The 23,246-nt window shown below is 40.2% G+C and overlaps 1 protein-coding gene across 1 annotated transcript in view; it reads right to left on the reverse strand.

The window, feature by feature from the left end:
- Positions 1 to 473: 473 nt before the first annotated feature.
- rgs6 (regulator of G protein signaling 6) overlaps positions 474 to 23,246 on the reverse strand; it is a 60,806-nt gene continuing 38,033 nt past the window's right edge. Inside the window, exons 2-17 of the mRNA XM_030771212.1 lie at positions 18,307 to 18,403; positions 17,339 to 17,389; positions 16,963 to 17,069; positions 14,741 to 14,792; positions 8,976 to 9,040; positions 8,501 to 8,577; positions 7,547 to 7,628; positions 6,804 to 6,878; positions 6,619 to 6,717; positions 6,461 to 6,522; positions 5,110 to 5,220; positions 3,894 to 4,019; positions 2,416 to 2,602; positions 1,691 to 1,780; positions 810 to 863; positions 474 to 524 (exon numbers count right to left, since the gene is read on the reverse strand). Coding sequence (XP_030627072.1) covers positions 474 to 524; positions 810 to 863; positions 1,691 to 1,780; positions 2,416 to 2,602; positions 3,894 to 4,019; positions 5,110 to 5,220; positions 6,461 to 6,522; positions 6,619 to 6,717; positions 6,804 to 6,878; positions 7,547 to 7,628; positions 8,501 to 8,577; positions 8,976 to 9,040; positions 14,741 to 14,792; positions 16,963 to 17,069; positions 17,339 to 17,389; positions 18,307 to 18,403 — 1,386 coding nt within the window. The remainder of the gene's footprint in view (positions 525 to 809; positions 864 to 1,690; positions 1,781 to 2,415; positions 2,603 to 3,893; positions 4,020 to 5,109; positions 5,221 to 6,460; positions 6,523 to 6,618; positions 6,718 to 6,803; positions 6,879 to 7,546; positions 7,629 to 8,500; positions 8,578 to 8,975; positions 9,041 to 14,740; positions 14,793 to 16,962; positions 17,070 to 17,338; positions 17,390 to 18,306; positions 18,404 to 23,246) is intronic.

A 23,246-nucleotide genomic window follows, 5' to 3' on the forward strand; every position in this document is an offset into this window, starting at 1 on the left:
CATTTCCACAAACTCCACAGCACACTTCTCTCCACTGTCTTCTCCTCTCTCGTTACTTTCCACTAACTGCCTTCAGTCGACAATGTAAAGGAAATTAAAATAAAATGAGAGATTAGAAGCATTCAGAGGTCAGTATTTCCAGATGTCTAGTTTTAAGTGTCCAGTAGTAAGATGTACTGAAGGAGTATATGTGGATAAGAGAGACCTTGTAGCCGTAATCAACTGAAAGGTTTTGTGTATGTTGACGAAATGCGGACAGCACTGTTCCCCAGTTGTCAGGTTCTGTGTTGACTTATTGCGTGCTGCCCTCTAGAGTCCATAGCTGCACTGTGTTGGTTGGTGGGAGAGATGTTTGTCCATGTTGGCTGTGTTTTCAGACTCTTTAGGCAATGTTAACCACTGTAATGCTGGGAGGGCCTGTCCACCAGACTGTTGTGTTGGGAAGGGCCTCTCTGCTCCAGATCCAGGCCTGGTCAGGAGGACTGCATTAGGCCAGTCAGACGCTTGCCAGTCAGTGACTTGCCCTGGAGAACACAGGCAACAGGATGGTATTTACATGTTGGTTATCAGAAAAAAATGAAAGAGGCTCTATGACTACATCAGTGTTTCCTTAATGCATTCGTCCAGCCCTGTGGGTGAGGTGGGTGAGGTGAAACCTGTCAGAATTCTTGATCAGTAGAACCATGTTTGCCAGTGCCCATCTAAAACTAAAAAACTTAAGGCTAGTAGAGACCTTTAAGAGTGAATTGACAAGGAGTGGCCAACTCCACCTTGAGTCTGTAATGAGACAGAGAGAGAGAACCACTCACCACGCTGCGTGTGAACTTTTCCAGTGAGGTGCGCCTGCCTTGTTCGGTTTCAGGCTGTGGGGAGCAGAAATATTTACAGCTTAGCAGATGTGGTGTTTGAAACAAATGAAAGCAAGCTTGTTAATGGAGTAAGCATCTGTTGAACAAGATCAACAATTCCCTCTTGGCAAGGAAAACTACTGCTCAGCTTTGAGGCCTTGGTGGCATAGTGCCACAGAGGCGGGTGGCAACACCCAAATGCATTGATATTAACGATCCTCACTACTGCTATATCACAACTACTGCTTGGATGTAAATCATTGGAAACTTTATGAAAACATGACATCAATTTACTAAATACACTGAGCTGGTTGTGTTCTGGGTTAAAAGTCTTTTTTTTTTTTCTTTCAAATTTTCTCATAGAAAAATGAGAATAAAATCCTATTACACTGTGTTTCTATTTTTAGGCAAAGCCTGATATTGAATATTTCATATTAAAAACCAGTTGGATCTGAACATGGTCACAATGTTTATTAAACATTTTGTCAGCTGTTGAATTATGATGTACTTTGGCAAAGTATAACAGTGCATAAAAATCTTTCCAAAACAGCCTGAATGGGAAGAAGAAGCCATCTAAGAGAATCCATCTGAATGAATGTAGATAACTATTCAGACAAAGTGTTTACGCTCCTCCTCTGTTCTTCATAGACCGTATAGCAAAACCCATCACTTCATGTCAAAACCATACACATATATGCACATTCACACTTTTTCTCCTGTCAAAAAGTGCTTGTCAGAGAAAGAAAAAAAGCTTGAGTGTCCCCATAATACTTTGGGTCTTGGCGGGATTTTCTCCTCTACAACACTTCAGAAGATTGAGATTAAAACCTAGTGAAAGGCACCTTCTTTCTTGCCAGCAGGAGGTCCTGGTAGGCGTTGGAGCGTAAGAAGCGGGTGTAGCTGTCACTCTTCATCAGTTTGTAGATGTGGTCCTGAAAGAGAAAAGGAAAAAGAAGAATGTTGGGAGAAAAAAGGGAAAGTTTTTCACACCTTCTTGAGTCCGAGTCAGATAGCAAAGAGTGATTTTTTTTGGTCTTGCTAATAGAAGGGGAAGACACGAGTTGACTGTTCCGGAATGAGAGTCGTCTTGGTTCTAGCTGAAGTCCCTCTCCAGCCTCCAAGCGCTTTCTCATGGCTTCAAAGTGAAAACGGTGAATGCGATATGAGCACAAATCATTCTCCAAGGGTATGTCTTTCTCTCAAAGGGGAAATTAAGGAAGGGAAGGCATGGCACCTATGCTAGAGACCGAGTAACTTGTTTGAAGTACCCAAACAGATAGTTGGACAGTATACCCTTACATTATATCCTTTTTCATTTTTTACCTAAGTTGAGACTTAAGTTTTCTTAGGATTCAATAAGTCACAGGTATACCAAGAAACACCACATCAAGTGAGGGTTTATGATGATCTCACCATCATGAAGCTTTTAATTTCAATCAACCATTTAAATACTATGAAAGGGGGTGTGGGCCGAACATTCAGATGTATTGAACGTATCTGGTTCCAAGTTTCTTTCTCAGCTCTGAGGGGAGGGGTCTTGTTGTGGGGATTAGTACCGATCACTCACTTGTGCGTCCTCAAAGCTATAACGTCCAGGGTCTTTGAGGTTCTGACTGGTGCGCTCGTAACTGTGTGAGTCCAAGTTAATGGAGCTTGGTGCCCCCTCAGCTAGGAACTCCTGCCAGATCTCCTGAGCACGAGCTGGCACTTCCTGCAGGGGGCGCCTTTTTAGATCCTGTACTGCCAACCAGAACCTGTGGAAGAAAAAGAGGACACTTTCTCATACAGCACACTCCAGAGCCAACAGGGAGAGATTTCCAATGTAATTCTAACTACAAATAATCACAGCAAATGTATTGGACAGCCAAAAATATGGCATCAATTTAAGCCATGCTATTAACCAACATTAATCCACAATGGAATCCACAATGAATGGGACTTGCTGGACTGAGTTTGAGACTCTGTTTGAAATAATCAAACCAGACCTAAAACAAAAGAAAAAAAACAGTGTAAAAAAACCAACTATTTCCTTTTTTGTTTATGTGTAACCAGCACAAATCCTGTTAACCCTCATGGTGAATATGCCTCAAACTGTGAGAGAACTATCAGACAAAAGAAAGAGACCCAGAGGCTTTGGGTCTGACAATTCGCTCGACCGTCATGTTAGTCTCTCTGTATCTTTATCGATCTCTCTGCGCGCAGCCCTGCAATATGGAAGCCTTTAGGCTGTATGGTGCCCAAGGGATGGTGCGCAGTGAGGTGGATGTATCACACACTCTCCTCACGGTTTCATAAAGTACCATTCATAATACTGCCTCATATACACAATTAGATTCCTGGCTCAGAGATAGGAGGGAGGATGGAAGTGGAGAAAGAGGAGGCGCAGAGATAAGGTTTGGCGTTATCTCTCTCTCTCGGTTGCTCTGAGGCATCACTGACCTCTGCGCTATCTCTAGAGTCCACTCCGAAAACCCTCAGTGTCTACTGCCGTAGCCAGTCCCAGACACTCCCCCACCCCCAAACCCCATGCTAATAAAGCTCTATCAGAATCAGCAGTGACAGACAGCACGTTCTGATGGGCTTTGGTTTTGGAGTGAGAAGAGTTCTCAGGGATCTTGTCAGCAGTGTTATCAGAGCTAAGCTGTGGTGCAGTGGGGCTCACGTCAGACGGGTGACCAAACCGCTTTGTTCTCCGCTTGTGAAGGATTGGATAGAAGGATAGAGGGCATTTTTGACAAGGGCATGTGCAAGATGGAGGGGTGGGTGCAGGAGTGGAGGTGGAGGTGCACATGGAGAAAGTGGTGGTGGATGTGGAGATGAGAGGAGGCTGGTACACACATGAATGTAGAGGAAGAGTGAAGTGGATCTGATGGATATGGAAAATGACATTGTGATGGTTCTTGAAGCACACAGAGAGGGAAAAGGAGAAGGAGGGAGGTGCTTATGAAGAGGGATGAAGCTTAGGAGGTAGACGTAAAGATGGATGTGGGTGTGGAGAGAATAGAGAGAGTTGGAGACAGATGAGCAGAGCCCAAGGGCCCTCACCGAAGGTTCTCTGAGCTGAACTCGGACTCCAAGAACTTCAGGAACAGATCACGACCAACTGGATCCTTCAGCGCTTCGTCCAATGAGAAACCCCACTTTCTGACCCGCTGCTGGCTCGGCTCCTTACTGGCATAGAGACAGAGGGAAAGAGAGAGAGAGAGAGAGAAAGAGAGAGAGAGAGAGAGAGAGAGAGAGAGAGAGAGAGAGAACATGCTTCAAATGCTCAGCCTCTCTTTATCTAACAAACTTTATTCAGAAATGCAATGACAATGTCTAATACCATGATACCACACCACTGCTATTATTGTACAACTGCTAACCAGGAAGCCTGCTACTAAGAAGCAATTAATCAATTTGAATAAATCATTAAGCTACATTAGTCCATGATTATGTGCCTGAAGAGATTAATTTCCACATAATTTAGGGACACGGACACAGTTCACTTCATTCCAGCACTAATATTCTGGAACTCTCTGGACCCTATTCACGACAGAAATATGCCTTAGGACAGACGTATTCACTGTCCACAATCCATTTTAATGTGTATTATATGATCGCTGTATATACACAATATAATCAGAAACACACATTTATACTTACACTTACGCTGTATATACACAATATAATCACAAACACACGCTGTGGTTGTATTATAATTTTCAAACACAAATGCTCCCAAAGGGTAAAAGGGAAATAAAAAAAAAACATATGGTTCCCATTTACAAATAAGAGTCTATTCTGCTTCAGTTAATTAGGGCTTAGCTTTGTGAGGTCACGGTACAATACAGAGCACATTCCATGCTGCTGAATGTCCACAGAACAGATAAGTGCTCTATGATAATGCGGTGGGCAGAATTTTTCATGGGATTAAGCCTTAATCACTTAATGCAAAGACACGAACACAGGTGAAAATCTCCATGGGGACTTAGGCATTTACCTCTGCTTAAATCAATTGAATACTGCATATCATCCTCTGCAACCTTAATAACATGCAGCTAAAGAGGTCAAATCATTCCCTCTTTAATGACTAAAGATGTGTTAATGCAGCATTGGATCTGGTCCTGTGTATTGCTGATTAGTTTGGAGCTGAATATTGCATATTACACTCATATTATGCTTCAGTAAATTGCTGGAAGGTTTTCTCAAGACACATAACACAATTAACAATACAGAGGGATTTTATTATGCTGATACACGAAAAACAGGCTCTCCTCACCTGACCTCCAGCTCCCAGAATGTACAATCATCACTGATCCAGGGATTGGATGGTTCTGGCACCGACAGAAACGGGTCGTAGTCCAAATACTGCTCTGTGTATCCCATCAGGCTTCAATGCAGCAGAGACGTGATATTAACCATTAACCGTTACAAACATGTAAACCATTCCTTAAGACCACCTCTACTCTCTATTCCACACAGCTGCGTGCTCCATAGATATCTTTCCCCAAACTAAGCACTGCTCCACTCATCTCATTAACACCATTTAGTCCAGTATAAAGCCTCAGGATGTGAACCAAATTATGCCAAATTAAATCAAGTGTTTCAGTGTGAGGTTGGAACAAATACTGCACTTACAAGAACAACCCACATCAAGGAGTTGGCTTAATAACTAGCATCATGTTGCATGACCATATGTAATATATGAAATTGGTTTATTAGGAGAAAAAATTCCAGTATCTTCTTAAGGAATGTACACAGGATGTAGCAAAGGAAAAAAAAAGGTGTGTGTGTGTTGATGGGGTAGGGGGCATTATCGAGTAAAACTACTCCTATGATCAGCTGTTGTGAATCAGTTGCTTTGAGTCAGTAGCTCTGAATCCAGTCCACAAAGCAGGCCTCAATCACAAAGAACACCAGGGCAGAAATACCCCAGCAGTACCAGCTTCAGCCTGCCCTGGTGTGTACAGTTTTATGAATCCCAGACACAGATTCTCTCTCTCACTACAGCTCGGGTAACAGGAGGCCTGAAAACACATCTGTACAACCCATACCACCAGTACTTAAAAGTTAAAGCTTGAGGTTTAAACTCCATGAAGATAGCTAGCTGGCTAGACAGACAGACAGATAGATAGATAGATAGATAGATAGAAAAGGTAGAGGAAAGAGTGAGAGAAAGAAAGAGAGAGAGAAAGAAAGAAAGAAAGAAAGAAAGGAAGAAAGAAAGAAAGAAAGAAAGAAAGAAAGAAAGAAAGAAAGAAAGAAAGAAAGAAAGAGAGATTAAATATGATCCCATACTGCTGCTTAATACTATGGCCTTTTATGGGGACATGGGTAATTAAGTACTGTTCATATGACCCAGAACTGGATGTCTGTGTGTGTGTGTGTGTGTGTGTGTGTGTGTGTTCAGATTACCTTGCCAGTGAAGCTGAAACTAAAAACACGTATGGACTACAGTGAGGTCAAGGCACAAGCTGAAGACTGTACAGAACCACCTAATTTAAACAGACCTCAATTCCCTGAGGAAAGCCGCATGAAAAGCAAGTGTGTTCATCAGCTGTCAAAGTTTAAGAAATCTTAAAGTCTAGTTTGTCATTAGATTCAGGTTCATTTGAGAGATGCAAACTTACCTTTCTGCCACTTTGGACATTTTCATACAGTGTCTGTCCAACTGTGTGTTCAAAAATAAAATCTGAAAGAAATAAAAACATATGTTACAAATCTCAAAGACATGTTTTTTTTTAATTTTCTATGATTCTTTGAATTTGAAACTCCCCGGTTTGCGCACCTCTTTTTCGACATCTTCTTTCGTGTCCTTCCTGGTGTGTTGTGAGGCTGTGTGTACGGGACTCTGTGACTGAGTGTCATCAGCCAGTCCATACACAGACTACAGATACACACAGAGAGAGGGAACATGTCAAAATCACACACACACACACACACACACACACACACACACTCACACACACTCACCTTCTTGACTCTCTGGGGATTCTTCATGCGACGGCACTTCCTGATGTCCATCTCAGTAGTGTTGACACAGCCTGGCTGTGGGTTACATGAACAGGACTTCATTACCCAATAACCCCTTCGGAAAAGCCCACAGTATTTAACAGCAGTATGGAATTAAGGAAATATATCTGATCTCCTGCTGAATTTCATTTTACCTTTAAAAACAGAACTATATATAGTATTCCAATTATATCACCATAGAAAAGAAATGTAATTTCTGTAATTTCATACTGTTAAATTATGTTTTGAATAAAGTATGTTTTATTATGTTATTATAATAAATTATGCTAAATTAAATTAAATTAAATTATCATTTTGATAACACATTATTTTTATATCTAAAATTCCAAGGACAATCACAAAAGGCATGTCTGCACATACACTCATCACACACACACACACACACACAATGCAATGGAAAGTCACAAAACATTACAGCCTTCAAATGCATTAGTATTATTAAATGAACTGTGGCTAAAACGCTGTACTGACATAAACACACATGCACATGCACACGCACATGCACACACCACACACACACACACACACACACACACACACACACACAAAAACACAAACGCACACTATGCCATGAAAAGTCACATTACACCATTCAAACACATCAGTATTGTTAAATGGACTGTGACTTAAACATTGTGTTGACATAAATACACACACACACACACACACATACACACACACACCACAGGCCGATGAACATCCCAGAAGGCCCTCTCCTGGCTATCCAAAATCTTTCTCTCTGTCTTGTCCTTTTTTCTATCGATCCTGGGGAAGAAAAAACAGCAAGAAACTAAGCGGAAGGACACCACACATTTTTATAGCAGTAACGCAATCCAGACATTCACTGCTCATAGCTGTCCAGCACCGCCAATTCATTCCCATTCATGCTGCTCCACTCTTACATAACTGACATTTATTGCACACTCCTCTGTGTTCCCCACCATCTCCTATATCCTGATTCTCTCTGCCTTTTGTACACTTAAACTACTGACTATAACAGCCAATTTAACACAGCAGAAACACAAAAGTTTAGCCCTAAGCGATCACACTTTGTGTATTTACAGTCTTTTGTACTCAGATGAGGCTGTTGAATCAAAATGAGCAAAATCAACACAACATGTAGTCTGTGTATAGACTCCCTTGTATCCTATGTTATATGTGACAAAAATGTAATTACCTGTGTTGTAAACATACAGAGTGAGCACATGAAGCACTGAGTGAATATGTAAATTCAGAGTTACTAGAAAGATTCAATATCAGTCCAGATTGGAAGTGCTTGGCAATTTCTGTACTCATTAACTTGCTGTTTAAACCTGCTGTTGATCATTTCAAACAGATTAATTGCTGATTAAACTGATAGAATCACAACACTGTGTGTCATGACTACCCACACTTGATTTTTCCCAGTTTAAATGTTCCCTCAATCTCCAGACACACTGTGAGTATTCATGAATGGGTTGTGCGTGTGTGTGTGTGTGTGTGTGTGTGTGTGTGTGTGTGTGTGTGTGTGTGCGTGTGTGTGTATATGTGTGAGGGCATCAGGTGGACGCTGACGGTGTTGTTGTTTTTTCCACTCAGGAGTCGACAGGTATGAATGATAGCAGAGTTCATGCTGTTGCCCTGGTGACAGCACTTACTTGACCTGAGCCTCAGCTTGCATGAAGATGAACTCCCACTTCCTCGCAAATGCCCTCTGCAGTCTGGCCAGGTTTTCCTGACAGAGAGAGAGAGCGAGAGAGGGGGGGGGGTATCTTCTTGTTATATGCATATATTTGTATCTTCTTTTGTACTATTTGTTCACAATAATTTTTAGTCTTTGATTAACATGACTGACGCAACTGATTGCCAAAATGTATGTTTTCCATGGTCTGACAAGAGGAATGTTTTCATGCCGATTAAGTACACACAATTGGAAAGAGAGATATACACACAAAGCCGGAGCAAGAAAGAATCACAGCATTAGAGACATTTGTCAAAACAAAACAAAAGGATCAATAAAGAGGGAACTGGGCTAGTGGTGAACCGACAAAATCCTTCAAAGCAATTTAAATGTAAAACAACTATCCCAGCTGTGTTTGCCCTCAGGTTGTTAGAAAGAGTCTGTCCACTCACTGCCTCATAGTCAGCCAGCTCCAATCTGGTCTTATTCTGCATGGTCCGTTTGCACAGATAGATAGCTGTGAAGGGGGAAAGAAACAGAGTGAAATTAGATTTTTCAACACTTGACAAAATCTGTATTTTAACTATTAATTGCCTTGACAAGATCATAACTGGTCTGTTAAATTTCCTGGATTATTTGTTTCTTTGTAGGAGTGGAATTTTAACACCATCCAAGACTCTAGAATCTGTCTCTCTGGAAATAAATACAAATCCGTTTATTTGTCCCGGTATTAAAGGTATTCATGAGTATTTATTTCTATGTGCCCAGTGTTATCCTGCATCTAAAATAGTTGTTTTTTTGTCAAAACTTGTCCAAAAGTTCTGTTGAAGAAGTGTTAAGAAAAAGAGAAGAGGTATGAGAGAGTTTAAAACTTATGCTTACAGCTCTAGGCACATATAATTGACAGTTATTTTGCCAAAGATAGCATAAACATAAACTGTCTTAAGCATGGGCATGGAGGATGGTGGATATGCAGGGGCTGCAAAAAGTTTAGCCAAATTGTCTTTCTAGTGAATCAGCAACTGCATCTCATTAAATCAAGACATAGCTGTCAACTCAGTGACATCACTATATCACTTGGGAAATAAAGCACAGGAAACAATAAATGTGTCTAAGCATAGCTTCAGAGCGTCGGCACTTTCATGACAACTATGCCATTATCTCAACAAATAGTCTAATTTTGCCATTTCCTTAATGTAAATTACGTACCCCCCAGACAAATGAACTTAACCAAGGCCGTAATATGGTTTAGCTGCTTTTTTTTTTTTAGCGGCTATTCATTTTGCAGTCTCAAACCAAAAATAAATTTAAAAAATCATCTCTGTCTTGCAGTTTAGGCACAGGTTTGTTTCATTTCACCTCTTTTTGTACCTGGTGAGGGGCCTCGTGTGCCTTATAGATTCTGAAAGATAAACTATGGCCTTAATTTCAGGGTAGTGTGGGGAGTCCATGCCAGCCGCTCCAGCTAAGGTCTACACGGCTGATACAACACACAAGGCAAATATGTAAGAGCAAGAAGTGAGCAGGGGAACCCAAAGGGACATGGGAACTTTCAGCAAGACATTGGCTAGTGTGGGAGAACGGGTTATGGTAAGAAAAGCACTGAGCAGAGCATATATGAACACCTAACCTACTTCATGGTCAAGGTAGAGTAAGTTAACAACCGAAAGCGAAACCTGCAGCGAAATGAGTACATCACTTCAACAAAGCTCTTAACCAGCCATTACATGAGGACCGAGAATACATATACAATACAATACAAATACAAAAACTTTATGTTAACATGGACGTCAAACAACGAGAAGGAGGACTGTTCCAAATTGCCTCTAGGGTCATGCAGAAAAGAAAGCAGTGTGAATAGGTTCCCTGAATGCCTAGCAGTAAAACAGCTGTTGTCGGCATAGGCAGCAAGGTGCTCAGTGACCTCCTGTGAAAAATTTGAGAATAAGATGCAATCAAACATGGCTGGGGGAAAAAAGACTTATTTTAAAACTCCTCACTGACATGCAGCTGGTGTGGTATAACTCTTCTCCTCTGTTTTATATAGTCCATATAAGTTCATTTAGTTACCCTGTGCTCTGAACACAGGATCAAGAAATGATCCAAAATAACTCTTTATCATTCTCCACATACATTTGTACTGTTTATGTTGACAGCATAGATTACAGTGGAGTCACACAAGTGTCAGCCTGACCAGCGAAAAAAGGAACTTTAAAAAAAAAAAAACACTTAAAATGTAGTTCATATTTTATTTTTTATTATGTTAAACAGTAATGTGAACTTTGTTTTATGTGATCTGGAGTGGTCAAATTATGACTTCATGTGAGGTTAGTTAGACAACTGTTACTGAGGTAGAACTCTGTAACTCCATTTGTTCTCATCAGAAATCAGGAAATAAATCTTGCATAGTCCAATAAAGAAAGACCCATTCAAAATATAGATGTTCAGGGTTTTTTTTCTTTCCTTTTTTAACCCCAAATTGTATTGTTCTTGTTTTTATGGTTGGTGACTCACAGTGCTACAAATAAACTGTCTCTTCACCCAGACTTCTCAACTCTGTATGTGATCCATCAACCAGCCATGAAGGAGAGAAGGACAAGGAAAGGTGTGAGGTAGGCCTAACAAGGATTAAATGCAGCAATCACAAAGAAGCCAATTTTACAGTCTGCTAACAGGACTTGCGCATAGGATGGAAGGTGATTTGGGAGGGCAGAAAGCCAAGATCATTCCTGAAAATCCTTCCCAAGAATTCTGTATCTGATTGAAAACCACAAGCAGTCCCTGAGTCATAGAGACAGAAACTGGCCAACAAGACAAAAAAGTGACACTAAGTGAGAAGAGACAAACTAAGTGAGAAGAGGAAATTGTTTAAATGCGGTTCCAAAAGTGTCGTGTTGAAACACACTGATTAAATAGCTGAATTCACTTTCTCATAATGCTGATAATTCAATCAGTCTGGCGGCATAAGCCATTAGGGGAAACTGATATCAGTGTGGGAATACTACGTCTTAGTGAGATGAACGGAGGGATGGAATTGACATAGAGATGAGAGAATGTAAAATATAGGGGAGACCAGGCAATTGATTATGATTTCATTAATCGTGTGAGGTCTGGTGATCATATCTGTTGTGCTTTACATCAGAATTAACAATAAACAGTAAAATAGAACAAGGTACTTAAATTAAATTAAATTAAATTAAATTGAAATTAAATACCTTTTTTTTTCCAAGTTTCAGGAACATTTTGAGGTGGCATGTTGTCTTCAACAAGGCTACACAAAAGTGTTCCAAGTAAAGTATTGTGTAAGATTAGGTTGCATCTTTATCCCAAAACTATTTCTTACCATTGACTAGATAAAGTGTCAAACTACAGATGATTTCTCTGAGGAATCTGCTACCCCTTTTCCACTGCCGTGGTACTGGTGCCGGTGCATAATTGAGCACCGGGGCCGCGCTTTTCCACTGACAAAATACTGGTGCCGGTGCCAAAAAGCTGGCACCGGCACGGCACCACAGATGCTGGTCCTAAAAGTTGGAACCGCTCATGTCAGAGGCTATGCAAATAAAAACCACGCGAGAACCAATCAGTTCAGCGTTTGATGTGTTTGGTACGTGACGTTCTCTAGAGAGGCAGGAGTAACAAAAAACGTCTAACCAAGTAGTGGTAGGCTAAAGGCTATTTGTAGCATGAAAGTATGTATATGATTAAAAGATGTATGAGCAACAATTTGAGTCTACATCAACACGGGCTGGTGTTTACATGTTACATTAACATAGTCAGACCCAGAGTGGTAGAAAAAGACACTCTCTCTCTCGGCTCTGGCTGGTGCAAATAGACCACTTCAGACCTTCATTTAAACACTCGTTTTAACTTTTGAGCTAGGTGACAGACAGAAAAGTTATAGGGCAAAATTCGTGAGGTGTTTCGCTGTGTGGAAGCCTAGCGTAAAAGTAAATTTATGAAAAGCAAGCAGATGCGTTCCGTCTGACCTTATTTTTTCCCCACGGACATTACCCAAACTTTCGCTATGTAGCGTTCAGTTCCCAAACCTGTGGAAATGCGGGCCGGTTCTCAAAAGGCACCAAGGCAGCACTGGTTCCGCACCGGCACCGGCACCGGCACGGGCACGGGCACGGGCACCAGCACCACCCTAGTGGAGAAGAGCTATACTGGACCCCTCTCTTATGTCTAGAGGAAACCCAGAAATGCTTTTTGTAGACTTCATCACATTTGGAGCTCAGAAGATTTACAGCCTTAATCCAGTGGACTCTTCTCTGATATTTATGCAGTATCCAGCCAAAAGGCCAAAATGTAGCTTTGCAAAAGCAGTGTTAAATCTCTGCTTCTGTACGTTTCCAAGTGCTAGAGCATGATAAAAACAGACATCAGCAACGATGTGGCTTTCCACAGTGTTTGTCCCTGAGCAACAGATATACAATATCAGCTTGCCAATGAAAATTTTTGATGGAAAGCTGTATGAGAAAACAGACTGCAACTGCTGCCCCAAAAATTGAGATTCAGTAGGTCCATGCACTTGGGCATGAAATGAGGATGCCCTTTGAGAAAATCCTCAAAACAGTCCTCAGATGAAAGTCAAGTGGAAAAAAAAAAGAGATACTGGTCAAAAAAACACAAAAACCATGTGGTGACATACAGCAGCGGTCAAAACTGGAGAGAACAAGTCTTTTGCTGGGGCCAGAGCAAATTGAAGTAAACAAAGGGCAAGCAAAGACTTAAATGGAAAAGGGCTCAAATGGAAAAAGACTCTTGTAGCTTCAGGTCCCTGGGACAGACAGGACAAAAAAACATTTTCACTGATGATAATTTTGTACACCACTTGAATAAAAAGTCTGAGCAAAATGATTGCTTTTTTACGACATACCGCACCAAGATGAGACCTTCATTGACACTGGTCTACAAAAGGTATGTATTGTTTACTGATGGGTGTAAGAGGTCATGACTCATGTTTTTTAACGGTCTTGACACAAGAAAACCTCAGTTTGTCTGATAATTTTGATGCACTGAAATGAGGATCAGTGCTTACAGATAGAAATTCGCAATCACATCCAATCAATAGCCATTTCTCAACCCATTGTATTAATACGAGCGTCAACTCCCAATAGACAGGAAATGTCCATAATTTGTAAAATTCGATAAATGTTGCAACCTCTCTCAGCTGATTGATTACAGGAGCAAAGTGACATTGTTTAATGTCTTGCTGGCCTCATTTTGGCTTCTCTTGTGCACATCAGTGACTGAAACTGTCGGTGATGACAACCAAGAAATCTTCACCAAACGCAGGCCAAATGCTTCTACACTTTAGTGTAGATTTGTTTTGCTTTAACTGCCTTGTAGATCTGTGAAGAGCCCCTGGAAAGACAGTGTACCCTGTGGCCATTTATTGGACTGACAATATCATAAAAATCCAGAGAGAGACAGAAAAAGACAGAGAGAGAGAAATAGAGACAGACAGAGAGCGTGAGAGAGATTTAGCAAGAAAGAGAAAGAGAGAGAGAGAGGGAGAGAGAGGCAGTACTGAGAGACCTGACCTTATCTACAGGGATATATAAATCCCCTCACACACATCACCTCTCAAACATAAGCCTCTGATTGGATTTGGTGTCTTTCTGCTCGTCCATCATATCTGCAGGGCAATTTAAAGGCCAGTAGCACAGTGAGGACAAGTGAGTCACCACTGGCTGTCAGGGACTTGTCTTCCAGAATCAGAACATGCGGTGAGCCCTGTTCAAGACAAGTTGCTCCTTTGAGATTCACCACAGTGTAATGAGCTGGACTGTAACAGCTCTAGAATAGTAGGCTCATCCACCTCAGTAGACAGGGAGTATCATGAAATTAAAGACCCCAAGGTTTAGAGCAGGTTTTTCTTTTTTTTTTTTTTGGAATAATATTTAGAGAAAGATTTCACCTGTACTGGGAGTTTCCAAAGACTTAATGGTTGTAATTAATTTTCCTGCTGTTATAAAAATCAAGAGACATGGACTCATGGCCCCATGTGTGTACGATCAAATGCATGCTTTGACCATTACAATGTAACAAAAACAACTGTGATGTCAGTAAATTAATCCGAATAGGAATCAAGGAAAATCATCTGAGCATGCCAGCAGTGCTGATAAAGTCTTTTTATTTGATTGAGGAGTTACTCATAACGTTGTCCACAAACCACACGCATAAGAGCTCCAAAACTGGCATGGCTTACCATAGTCTGTGTTCTCTGGTTCCCAGCAGTTTGATGGCCAAAAGTATGGAGCCTGAGGGGGAGCAAGGGAGAGTGTGAGTGAGTGGCTTGGTGATGACGCACTACCTGAAATAGAAAGTGTGATTCACACATACCTGGACTGACAACAAGCATTTCAAAACATCTGTTTTAATGTCTTATCAAGCCAGTATAGAAATTAGACAATAGGACAAACAAAAAAACAAGTTATCTGTTTTAACACATGAAGTTATTAAGTGCATTATCTAGTGCTGCAATGGACTACTTCTTCTATGCATGTATAAATTACCCATGGTCTTCCAAAGGTCACACTTTTCATGTCTGACAACAAATCACAGATTTTTTTTGTTTTTAAGGATTTCTAGCACATATCCAGTTCTAAAATATGAGTCCTTGCACAGCTTCCCTCAGGTGTTGTTCCAGAATCTTGAGCAAAATGTCACAAGGATGAAATATAGGTAGATTTCCACATGTGGGAGAACAGAACATTCTGGGTTCAGTGTTGTAGCCCTAGGGCAGTGTTTCCTTTGACAAGGGGCTCTGCAGGTTTTACTTGTCCTCTGTTGAACTGCAACAGTATTCAACATTGTTTCATATTTATAAGTTATGAGCTAATTATGGACATGAGGATCCAAGAAGACACTAAACCCAGGTCAGCATATCATAGCACTTCACCCTGTTCACTTCCAAACAGAAACAGTAGGTCAAGCTGCTAGGGTCAGCATGTGTTAAATGACTGTCTCCCCATGGCAAAGTCAACCCTGGATGAAAATGGGAAAGCACAAAGGAAATTAATCAATGTACAGATCATCATTATGCAATGCCTCAGTGTACCTCCCTCTCCAGAGAGATGACAGGAATCCACCATTTCCACATCGTAATTAACAAGTGCGTGATTAAAGAGAGTAAGAATGAATGAATTTGCTGCTCTTGCAGATATTTGTTTCCATCCTTTATGCTCCAAAGGAATAGACAGAGTCATATTGATGCATTTCTAAATCATAAACTATGGCCTCTGGGCATTGATAGTGACTAACAACACATAAATGCTTGAGTTTGGAGTTATGACTTCTGTCACGAATCACTGCTCGTATTTATTGCTTTTGTGCGAAATAAAGCGAAATAACCTCAGTTTACACGGAAGGTTTAAGCGAGCGAAGCCATGTGAAGGGGTCTTCTGATACAGGGCCTCGATATTTAGCTGCAGATTCACGAGTCACCAAACCTATACCTCCGGCCTTGAAAATGCCATGAGACAAATGCTTATCGATTCAAACATTTCAATAACAGTACAGATAAAGAACTCTGTCCCAATAAGTTATAGCTTTCTTTTCTGTGGATAAAAATATGTCTAAGCGTAAAATCCTAAGTTGTATCTGTTCCAAAGTATGACAGAAAACCATTTCTACCTGTTCTCATATAATTTCATAGTCAAAAACTTTGGCTACCACTCTGTTTGCGAGGTAAACAGACTCTAAGATGGATGTTTGCCTCAAGCACTCTCATTTCTTATCTGACAATCATCTGAGAGATGATTGATTCGACCTTTACAGTTCCTTGAGGAAAACAAAGTATTTCTGGCACTGTCACTATAATAGGGTTGTTTAATACCAGGGATGTTAAGCTGTGTGTTGCATGTTAAAGGTTGACAAAGACACAAGTGGATAAAAAAAGAAACACAAAGCAGACTTTCTAAAATTCATCCATTCAGCAAATATTGTCCTAACTTATTTGAGTCGATTAACAAATACCATCTTTGAATGCACAGAATTGTGTATGATTATGATTAAATTCCTAGCCTTGTTGTCTATAGTTTTAAATCTGACAGACTGAGAAAGGCTGAGAACCAAGACCTCACAAGGGTCATCATCTGAACATGACAGGCAAAAACAGCTGGGACCAAGACAGTGCAATCTGCCTACATCTCACCAGCAATAATGGTGCAACCAAATGCTGAATGTTAAAAAAGGCCAGGGAAACAACAGACATAGTGCATAGTCCATGTTACTGAATTTCTTTATGCAAGACAAAATGGACTAATAATCACTAAAATGAAGCTAAACCGAGAACAGTCAGTTCGGTCAAAAAAAAAAAAAAATCATGTGGTCACAGACAAGTAAGTTTTCATTGGTGTGTCCATTGTTGTTATGGTAACTTTACCACCTCACTGGCATTCCAAAGTGTTAAACTGAAGTTGTGCTCACCTGGAATCGGTAGAATGTCCCATCATCCTTCAGTGTGAGTGCATGATCAGAGATGGGAAAGATATAGCCATGGGCAGCTATCAGACTCCCAATGTGAATGGCTTCAGCTGCAATGGAGACCGTTACAGAACACAGAATGAGCCTTAGTTTCATAGCTTTTGAGAGGGTCTGCTACTATTAAAACCCAGTAAGGGCTTCTCTTTAAATGATATTGACTATTGATTAACACTGAAATAGTCTCCAGAATTTAGATGGGACATGAATGATTAATTTATGTTACTGACTGGTAAGCATTATATTAAAATATTTTAATCATACAACTGATCAAAATATTAATTAAAAACAGGACTCTCTAGGTGAAAAAAAAGTCACCAACCTGGATCATCAATGGAGAGGTTTTTCATGAGCCATTGTACAATATCTGAGCCTGTCATTTATAACATAAAGATATTCCAATCACTTATGAGGGTGAGTCAAAGGCATTTACAGCACCAATTTTGTTTGCTCTCAGAATATCTCAATAAACTGCAGCCCATTTGCAGATATAGCTCCAGCCAAATCTCCCCATGTCTAGAGAAAACATTGTAAAAGCTTTTTACAAAAGTACTGAGGAAAGATTCTGTCAGTTTCGTAACATGTCTCCAAATGCACTAATTCCACACCATTTATTAGTTTTCCTGCCCCTAGGCCTCCAGACATCCATTCCGTGATGCTGGCATTAGTAATTGTGTTTACCGATACGCTCGGCTAGTGGCATGTCGAGAGATTCATTCTCTTTGGAGGCATATGAATAATAATAACACCTCCCTTCCCATCATTTTGAAATGCATATCAAGTTAACGTAATTTAAGGAATCCAGCGGGACTACAGGGCTATGTGAATGCACATCAGTTAATGAGAGAAGAAATGGAAGATACCTGTTTCAGATTTCTCACCACTGTATTTCTCTCTCTGCCTTGCCTTTCACACTTCAACTATGATAGAGCTAAAATGATCTGAGGTACTGATATATATTTTTGTTCTACTGTCTGATCCTTCATCCAGGTAAATACCATTGACAGACACCCTGGCCTTTGACAGAGCTTACAAAAGAAAGAGATTATGTAGACTCAGTAGACAACAGTAGACTCCATAGTGATAGACAAAATCACAGTTTCCTTATGATGGTTGAGTCAGTCTAAAGAAAGCTCTTCGTTACACTTTGTATCATCAAAACCGACTGGCATGGAAAAGAAATCTTCATGCACAAATGAAAGTATGTATTATTTTGACCCAATCCACAGTTTTTTATGAAGAGGAGCAGGAGAAGGAGTGACTGAATATTCCAGGTCCTTAGGTCCTTACCTGTAACCACACTGGGAATCTTGGTCAGGAAACTCTTGACTGTTCTTATTGGCACGCCTTCCGTCTCATCCTGGATCCGGGTAATGATATCCTCAATCTGATCCAAAGAGAAAAGATGTAATGTTGTAATAAACATGTTAATCTGAGCATTCATAAAGAGGGAGAATCCAAACACTGGTGAATGCTGCCCAGTGTGAAATTTTTTAGTCATACACAAAACAGGTGATTGTTTCAAGCCAAGTCAGTCAGGTCAAGAAGCTGGGGAGATTGGCCTGTATGTAAGTTCTCCTTCTTTATTTGTGTTTATCTCAACCTAACAGTGGGTCCTAAGTTATTCTGAATGTTGTCAGGCACTCAAGAAGCAGAATGCATGTTTAAAGCAGATTTATTTGAGAATTAAACAGATCCATATACTAAAGACAGGCAGAGTTCTATTCACAGCTGACAGATACACAGAAGCAAGACAAACAGAACTAAAAAAAAAGCAAAACAGGCTCAGTATTCACACCCTTAGAAACCACAGCCTTAGTATTCAAAAAGCCTTAGAAAACCTGTTCACCATTAACAGCACCGATGACATATCCCAGGAAGGAGACAATCATCTGATGAAATTGATCTTTGACTCACAAGACATAGTTGGTTGTCCAGTAGTTTTTGTAGAACAGTGTCCACGTGTGCTACATGATCCTCACTGTAAACTGTAACATAACATCCCATATTGAGCATTGTAACCGGAAGCCTTTGCATTTCACTGGTGACCCATCATACTGATCCAGCAGGGAAGTGGTAACTTCAAAGGCTGAGGAAGAAGGGCTAGCTGGCATTTCAGCAGGTAGAGCAGATGGATGAACAAGAGATGCCTCGGATAGATGCTAGACCCTTTGTATGACTTCATCAAGGGAAGAGCCAAGGCTGGTTGATTCTGTTGTCCGCTGACTATGTGCCCTTCTTTAGCCAAAGCGTTACCTAGATGATCAGTTGAGACAGCTCCATCAGAGGGAGTGGATTCTCTCTCTATAGGTAGAGTGCTGTTTACCGGATCCATCGGTGGGTGAAATTTTCTGTCAGTGCACATCCTTCTACTACAAATTTCTTCTCTGCCTTAACAATCACTGCAGCTATACTGGTATCTTTTTCCCCAGTGCAAATTACCATCATCCAAAAAACACAGTGTTGAATGATAAAAGCATGGATGTCTGGGGTCCCCGTACAAATGCTCTTCAGCATTGGGATGGCAGAAGCCACTGCAATAGGTGAGCAGTAAGAAACACACAAGAAGACAAAACTGTGGACCAACGTTTCAGTGCTAGTCAATAATTCACAGAGAGCCACCATTGGATTATTTTTAATATGAAACATATAAGTAATCAAGCCCATACAACACTGTTGCAACATTAATAAATGACACATAATATGATTTAACCTTCCATGAGTTCAGTTCTGAACACCGAAAATGATACAATGCTAACACATTGTACACAGAAACTCAAGGATTACGGAAAAGTTTGCGATTCTCTGAGTAATTTTTTTTTTGTCAGTTCATTTTGCATATTCACATGTCTTGATCTACTTATTTATTTATTTATTTATTTATTTATTCTCTCTAACACAGTCCCTGCTATGTTTGATGTCACACACAAGTGGTCTATAAATACGAGCACTGCTAATGAAACATGTCTCGTGCCTCTCAGGAGAAGGGTAATCAGATTAGGTAGCATTTTTCTCTGCCGCTTTTGAGATTGCACGTTGTCATCTCCTCTCCTCGCTCTCAGATGCTTTCTCCCATCTCTTTGCGTGTTGTCGAGTGTGGGATGCAAGGCCTCAGTCGCTTTGGAGACCGTTAATGCATAGCTATATATAAACGTGATCAAACTCAATCCCTGAACACTGCAAGCCTAAGAAACACAATGCCTCTCGAACAAAATGAGGACACTTCACTTTAACAAGCTCTAAAAGAGACATACACAATCATGTACCTCAAATAACATATGTGCACTCAGATAAACCTGTCAAAAATATCTCCATCACCCAACAATTATATCTCTAATACACACCCCTCTAATACCTACACATACATAAAATAAGCATGTCATCTGCACCTGTGTCATAGAAACTCACAAAGCATTACACCATTCAAATTCACATGTGTTGGCATTGTTAAATGAGCTGTGGCTCACTGACATAAACACACACACATACACACACAAAAATTACGAAACCTGCATTTCTCCCACGCACCACAATGCTTTTGGTATGCATATATATCCTGTCATTGTATACAGGGACACACTGAGGCGTATTTATTTGTTAGTTGCACCAGCTGTTGATTTCTACGAGCATTGGCTGCACTGGTGTCACAAACATATTTTACGTGTTCCCCGCCTCAGTGGAAAAGAAAGCAGTGAACTTTGCGGGATTCATTACTTGTGTTCACAAGGTTAACTCTGAGATTAAAATGTGCAATGGAGAACATGCTCACATAAAAACACTGTAACAAACACTATTCTGATAAAACGGGGTAAAGCGCAGGATAGCACAGTGGTGCAGTGGGCAGTGCTGTCACCTCACAGCAAGAAGGTTCGATTCCTGGCCAGGCGGACTGGCGACCTGTCCAGGGTATTTCCCCGCCTTTCGCCCTATGAGCACTGGGATAGGCTCCAGCATCCCCCCCGACCCTAATTAGGATAAGCAGCTTAGATAATGAATGAGTGAGTGAGAGGGTAAAGCACAGTTGCTGAATTAAGACAGTGACATAAAACACTTAACAACCCTAATACATACAAACTAGTCAGCAGCAATGGCTCCAATCTCTCTAATTAAAAAGAAAACACGCACACAAGCCTGTCCGCCTACTGTTATTGAATAACTATGACTCAGTCACTACCCAAAACATTTTTGGACACATTCACAACACAGTAGATAAAAAAATCTATAGCACAAGCTTTACCAGCTCAGGAGATGACTTGCTCCAGACGGTCTCTTAAAGCTTCAGAGATGTTTATATTTTTTATACACAGTTTTTATACACTTCTAGTGAGTTCTGAGTCCATATACAGCGAAAAGGCTACTACAACACTGAGTGTAACTGTGTAGCATATTGTTAATGTAGTCTGCAAAACTAATACAGATCAAATGTTTGATGATGCAGATAGCATTGAGCAGAAATGTCACATATAGTCCAAGCACAGCCGTGAAACCAAGACAGGCATCAGGCGGGGCACGTTGTTGTCTGCTGACTTCTCATATTCTAATTTCACAAGCAACCATAAAACAACTTCAGTTATCTTAATTGAATTTGTTTGGGAAGCATGAATGTGTAATCACTTGTGACACTGTATGAGCGACTGCAGTACTGCAGCCATAAGAGTACAATAACATAACATAATAAAAAAAAACATGTATTGAATGAGGGATAAATAAGAGTGTATGAATGGAGGGAAGGACCATTTCTACACTTCTTTGTCTCTTTTGAGAGACGTGAAAATTGAGGGAAGTCAGGTTACCCTGAACTCATCATGTAAATGCCCTTTAGTGAAGCCTGTGGGACTTTTTTTCTGTTTTTTTTTTTTTTTTTTTTTTCTCTTTTTGAGTAAGGAGTCCATCCACTCAGGCTCCTGCCAAGAAGCCACTCAGTGGAAGCATGATGCTGGTCATGGAGAATCAATACAGAGCACTTTTAGGCTCAGCTGTTACAAAGACCTCATGCCCAAAAAAAAAAAAGAAAGAAAGCTGTTCTTCAGCATGTTGCCCATAGCAATTTTGTCGCCTTAGTGCTCCGAACCTGGAGTCTCCTCACATGGTTGGCACAGCTTAATATATGCAACGTTCAAGCTGAAAAGGTTTCGGATATTCTCAATATTCAGTATTCAGTATTCTTTGAATGGACCTTTTGCAATGTATCAGCCAAACAACATGAAAAACATTGCATTATATTTCAAAACCATAATCGTCAGAGACATCACTACAGATGTGCACATAAAGTGGACACCATTCTTCATGAAGGGCACAAATTCATTTTCTGTCTATCTGAAATGTAAGATGATCTCACAAACATTCCAAACTGGAGATAATGAGAATATATGGAACTATTATATCAACAGACCTTTCACTTCAAAATCAACATGGCAGGATTGTTACTGACTCACTTGGGTAATGTGTAATGAGAGATGACACAGTAATATGTGATAAAAGTATTTCAGTTTATGTGATATGAGATGCAATGGAAGTGTTTGTTTCCATCCGTAATTTCCTTCACAACATCATTTCAACTTAAATTAACCTCCCTACCGACTAATGGTAATCAAGGTAAGACAGTGTGACTGCATTCATTTTCTTTTTTTTTCTTTTTTTTTAATTTTTTTTTTATTTTTATAAAAAAAAAGACTGCATTCATTTTCTGTTCACACTGTTTTGCAAATGTATGTCTCATAGTGATAATGGAGTTTCTGTGTGTGAAAAGCAATCAAATTACTCTAGTTCAGGATAAAAATTCAATAGTTTTAGGGTAATTTACATGCATAATTATACACACATATACCTCTATAGTTTTATGATATAATATACACTTACTGAAGTATATTACTCCCATACATGTGATGTTGAGCATTTGATATGATCTGATTCAAGAACTCTTTTGTTGATAGTTCAGCTTGTAAACTTTTGTAAACTCCCAAACTGAATCATGTACTGTGTTTCTTATGGGACTGAAAAGCAGTGTTCGGTGTAGAAAAAACCCTAGGCTGTATGATAAGAGAGGGAAACTGAGCGTTCAGAGAGCTTTTTTGCTTTCATTTTGGGCCCTGACAACATGTGGAGATCAGTCATGATCAGACACAGCCCATCTGTTTTTTTTTGTGACGGAGAGCATTCTAAATCAAAAAAACAGAAAGATACCATCTAAAAAAGAAAAAAGAAAGAAAAAGAAAAAAGATGACGAATGA

This window comes from Chanos chanos, chromosome 4 (assembly GCF_902362185.1).
Source record: "Chanos chanos chromosome 4, fChaCha1.1, whole genome shotgun sequence".
Lineage (NCBI taxonomy): Eukaryota > Metazoa > Chordata > Actinopteri > Gonorynchiformes > Chanidae > Chanos > Chanos chanos.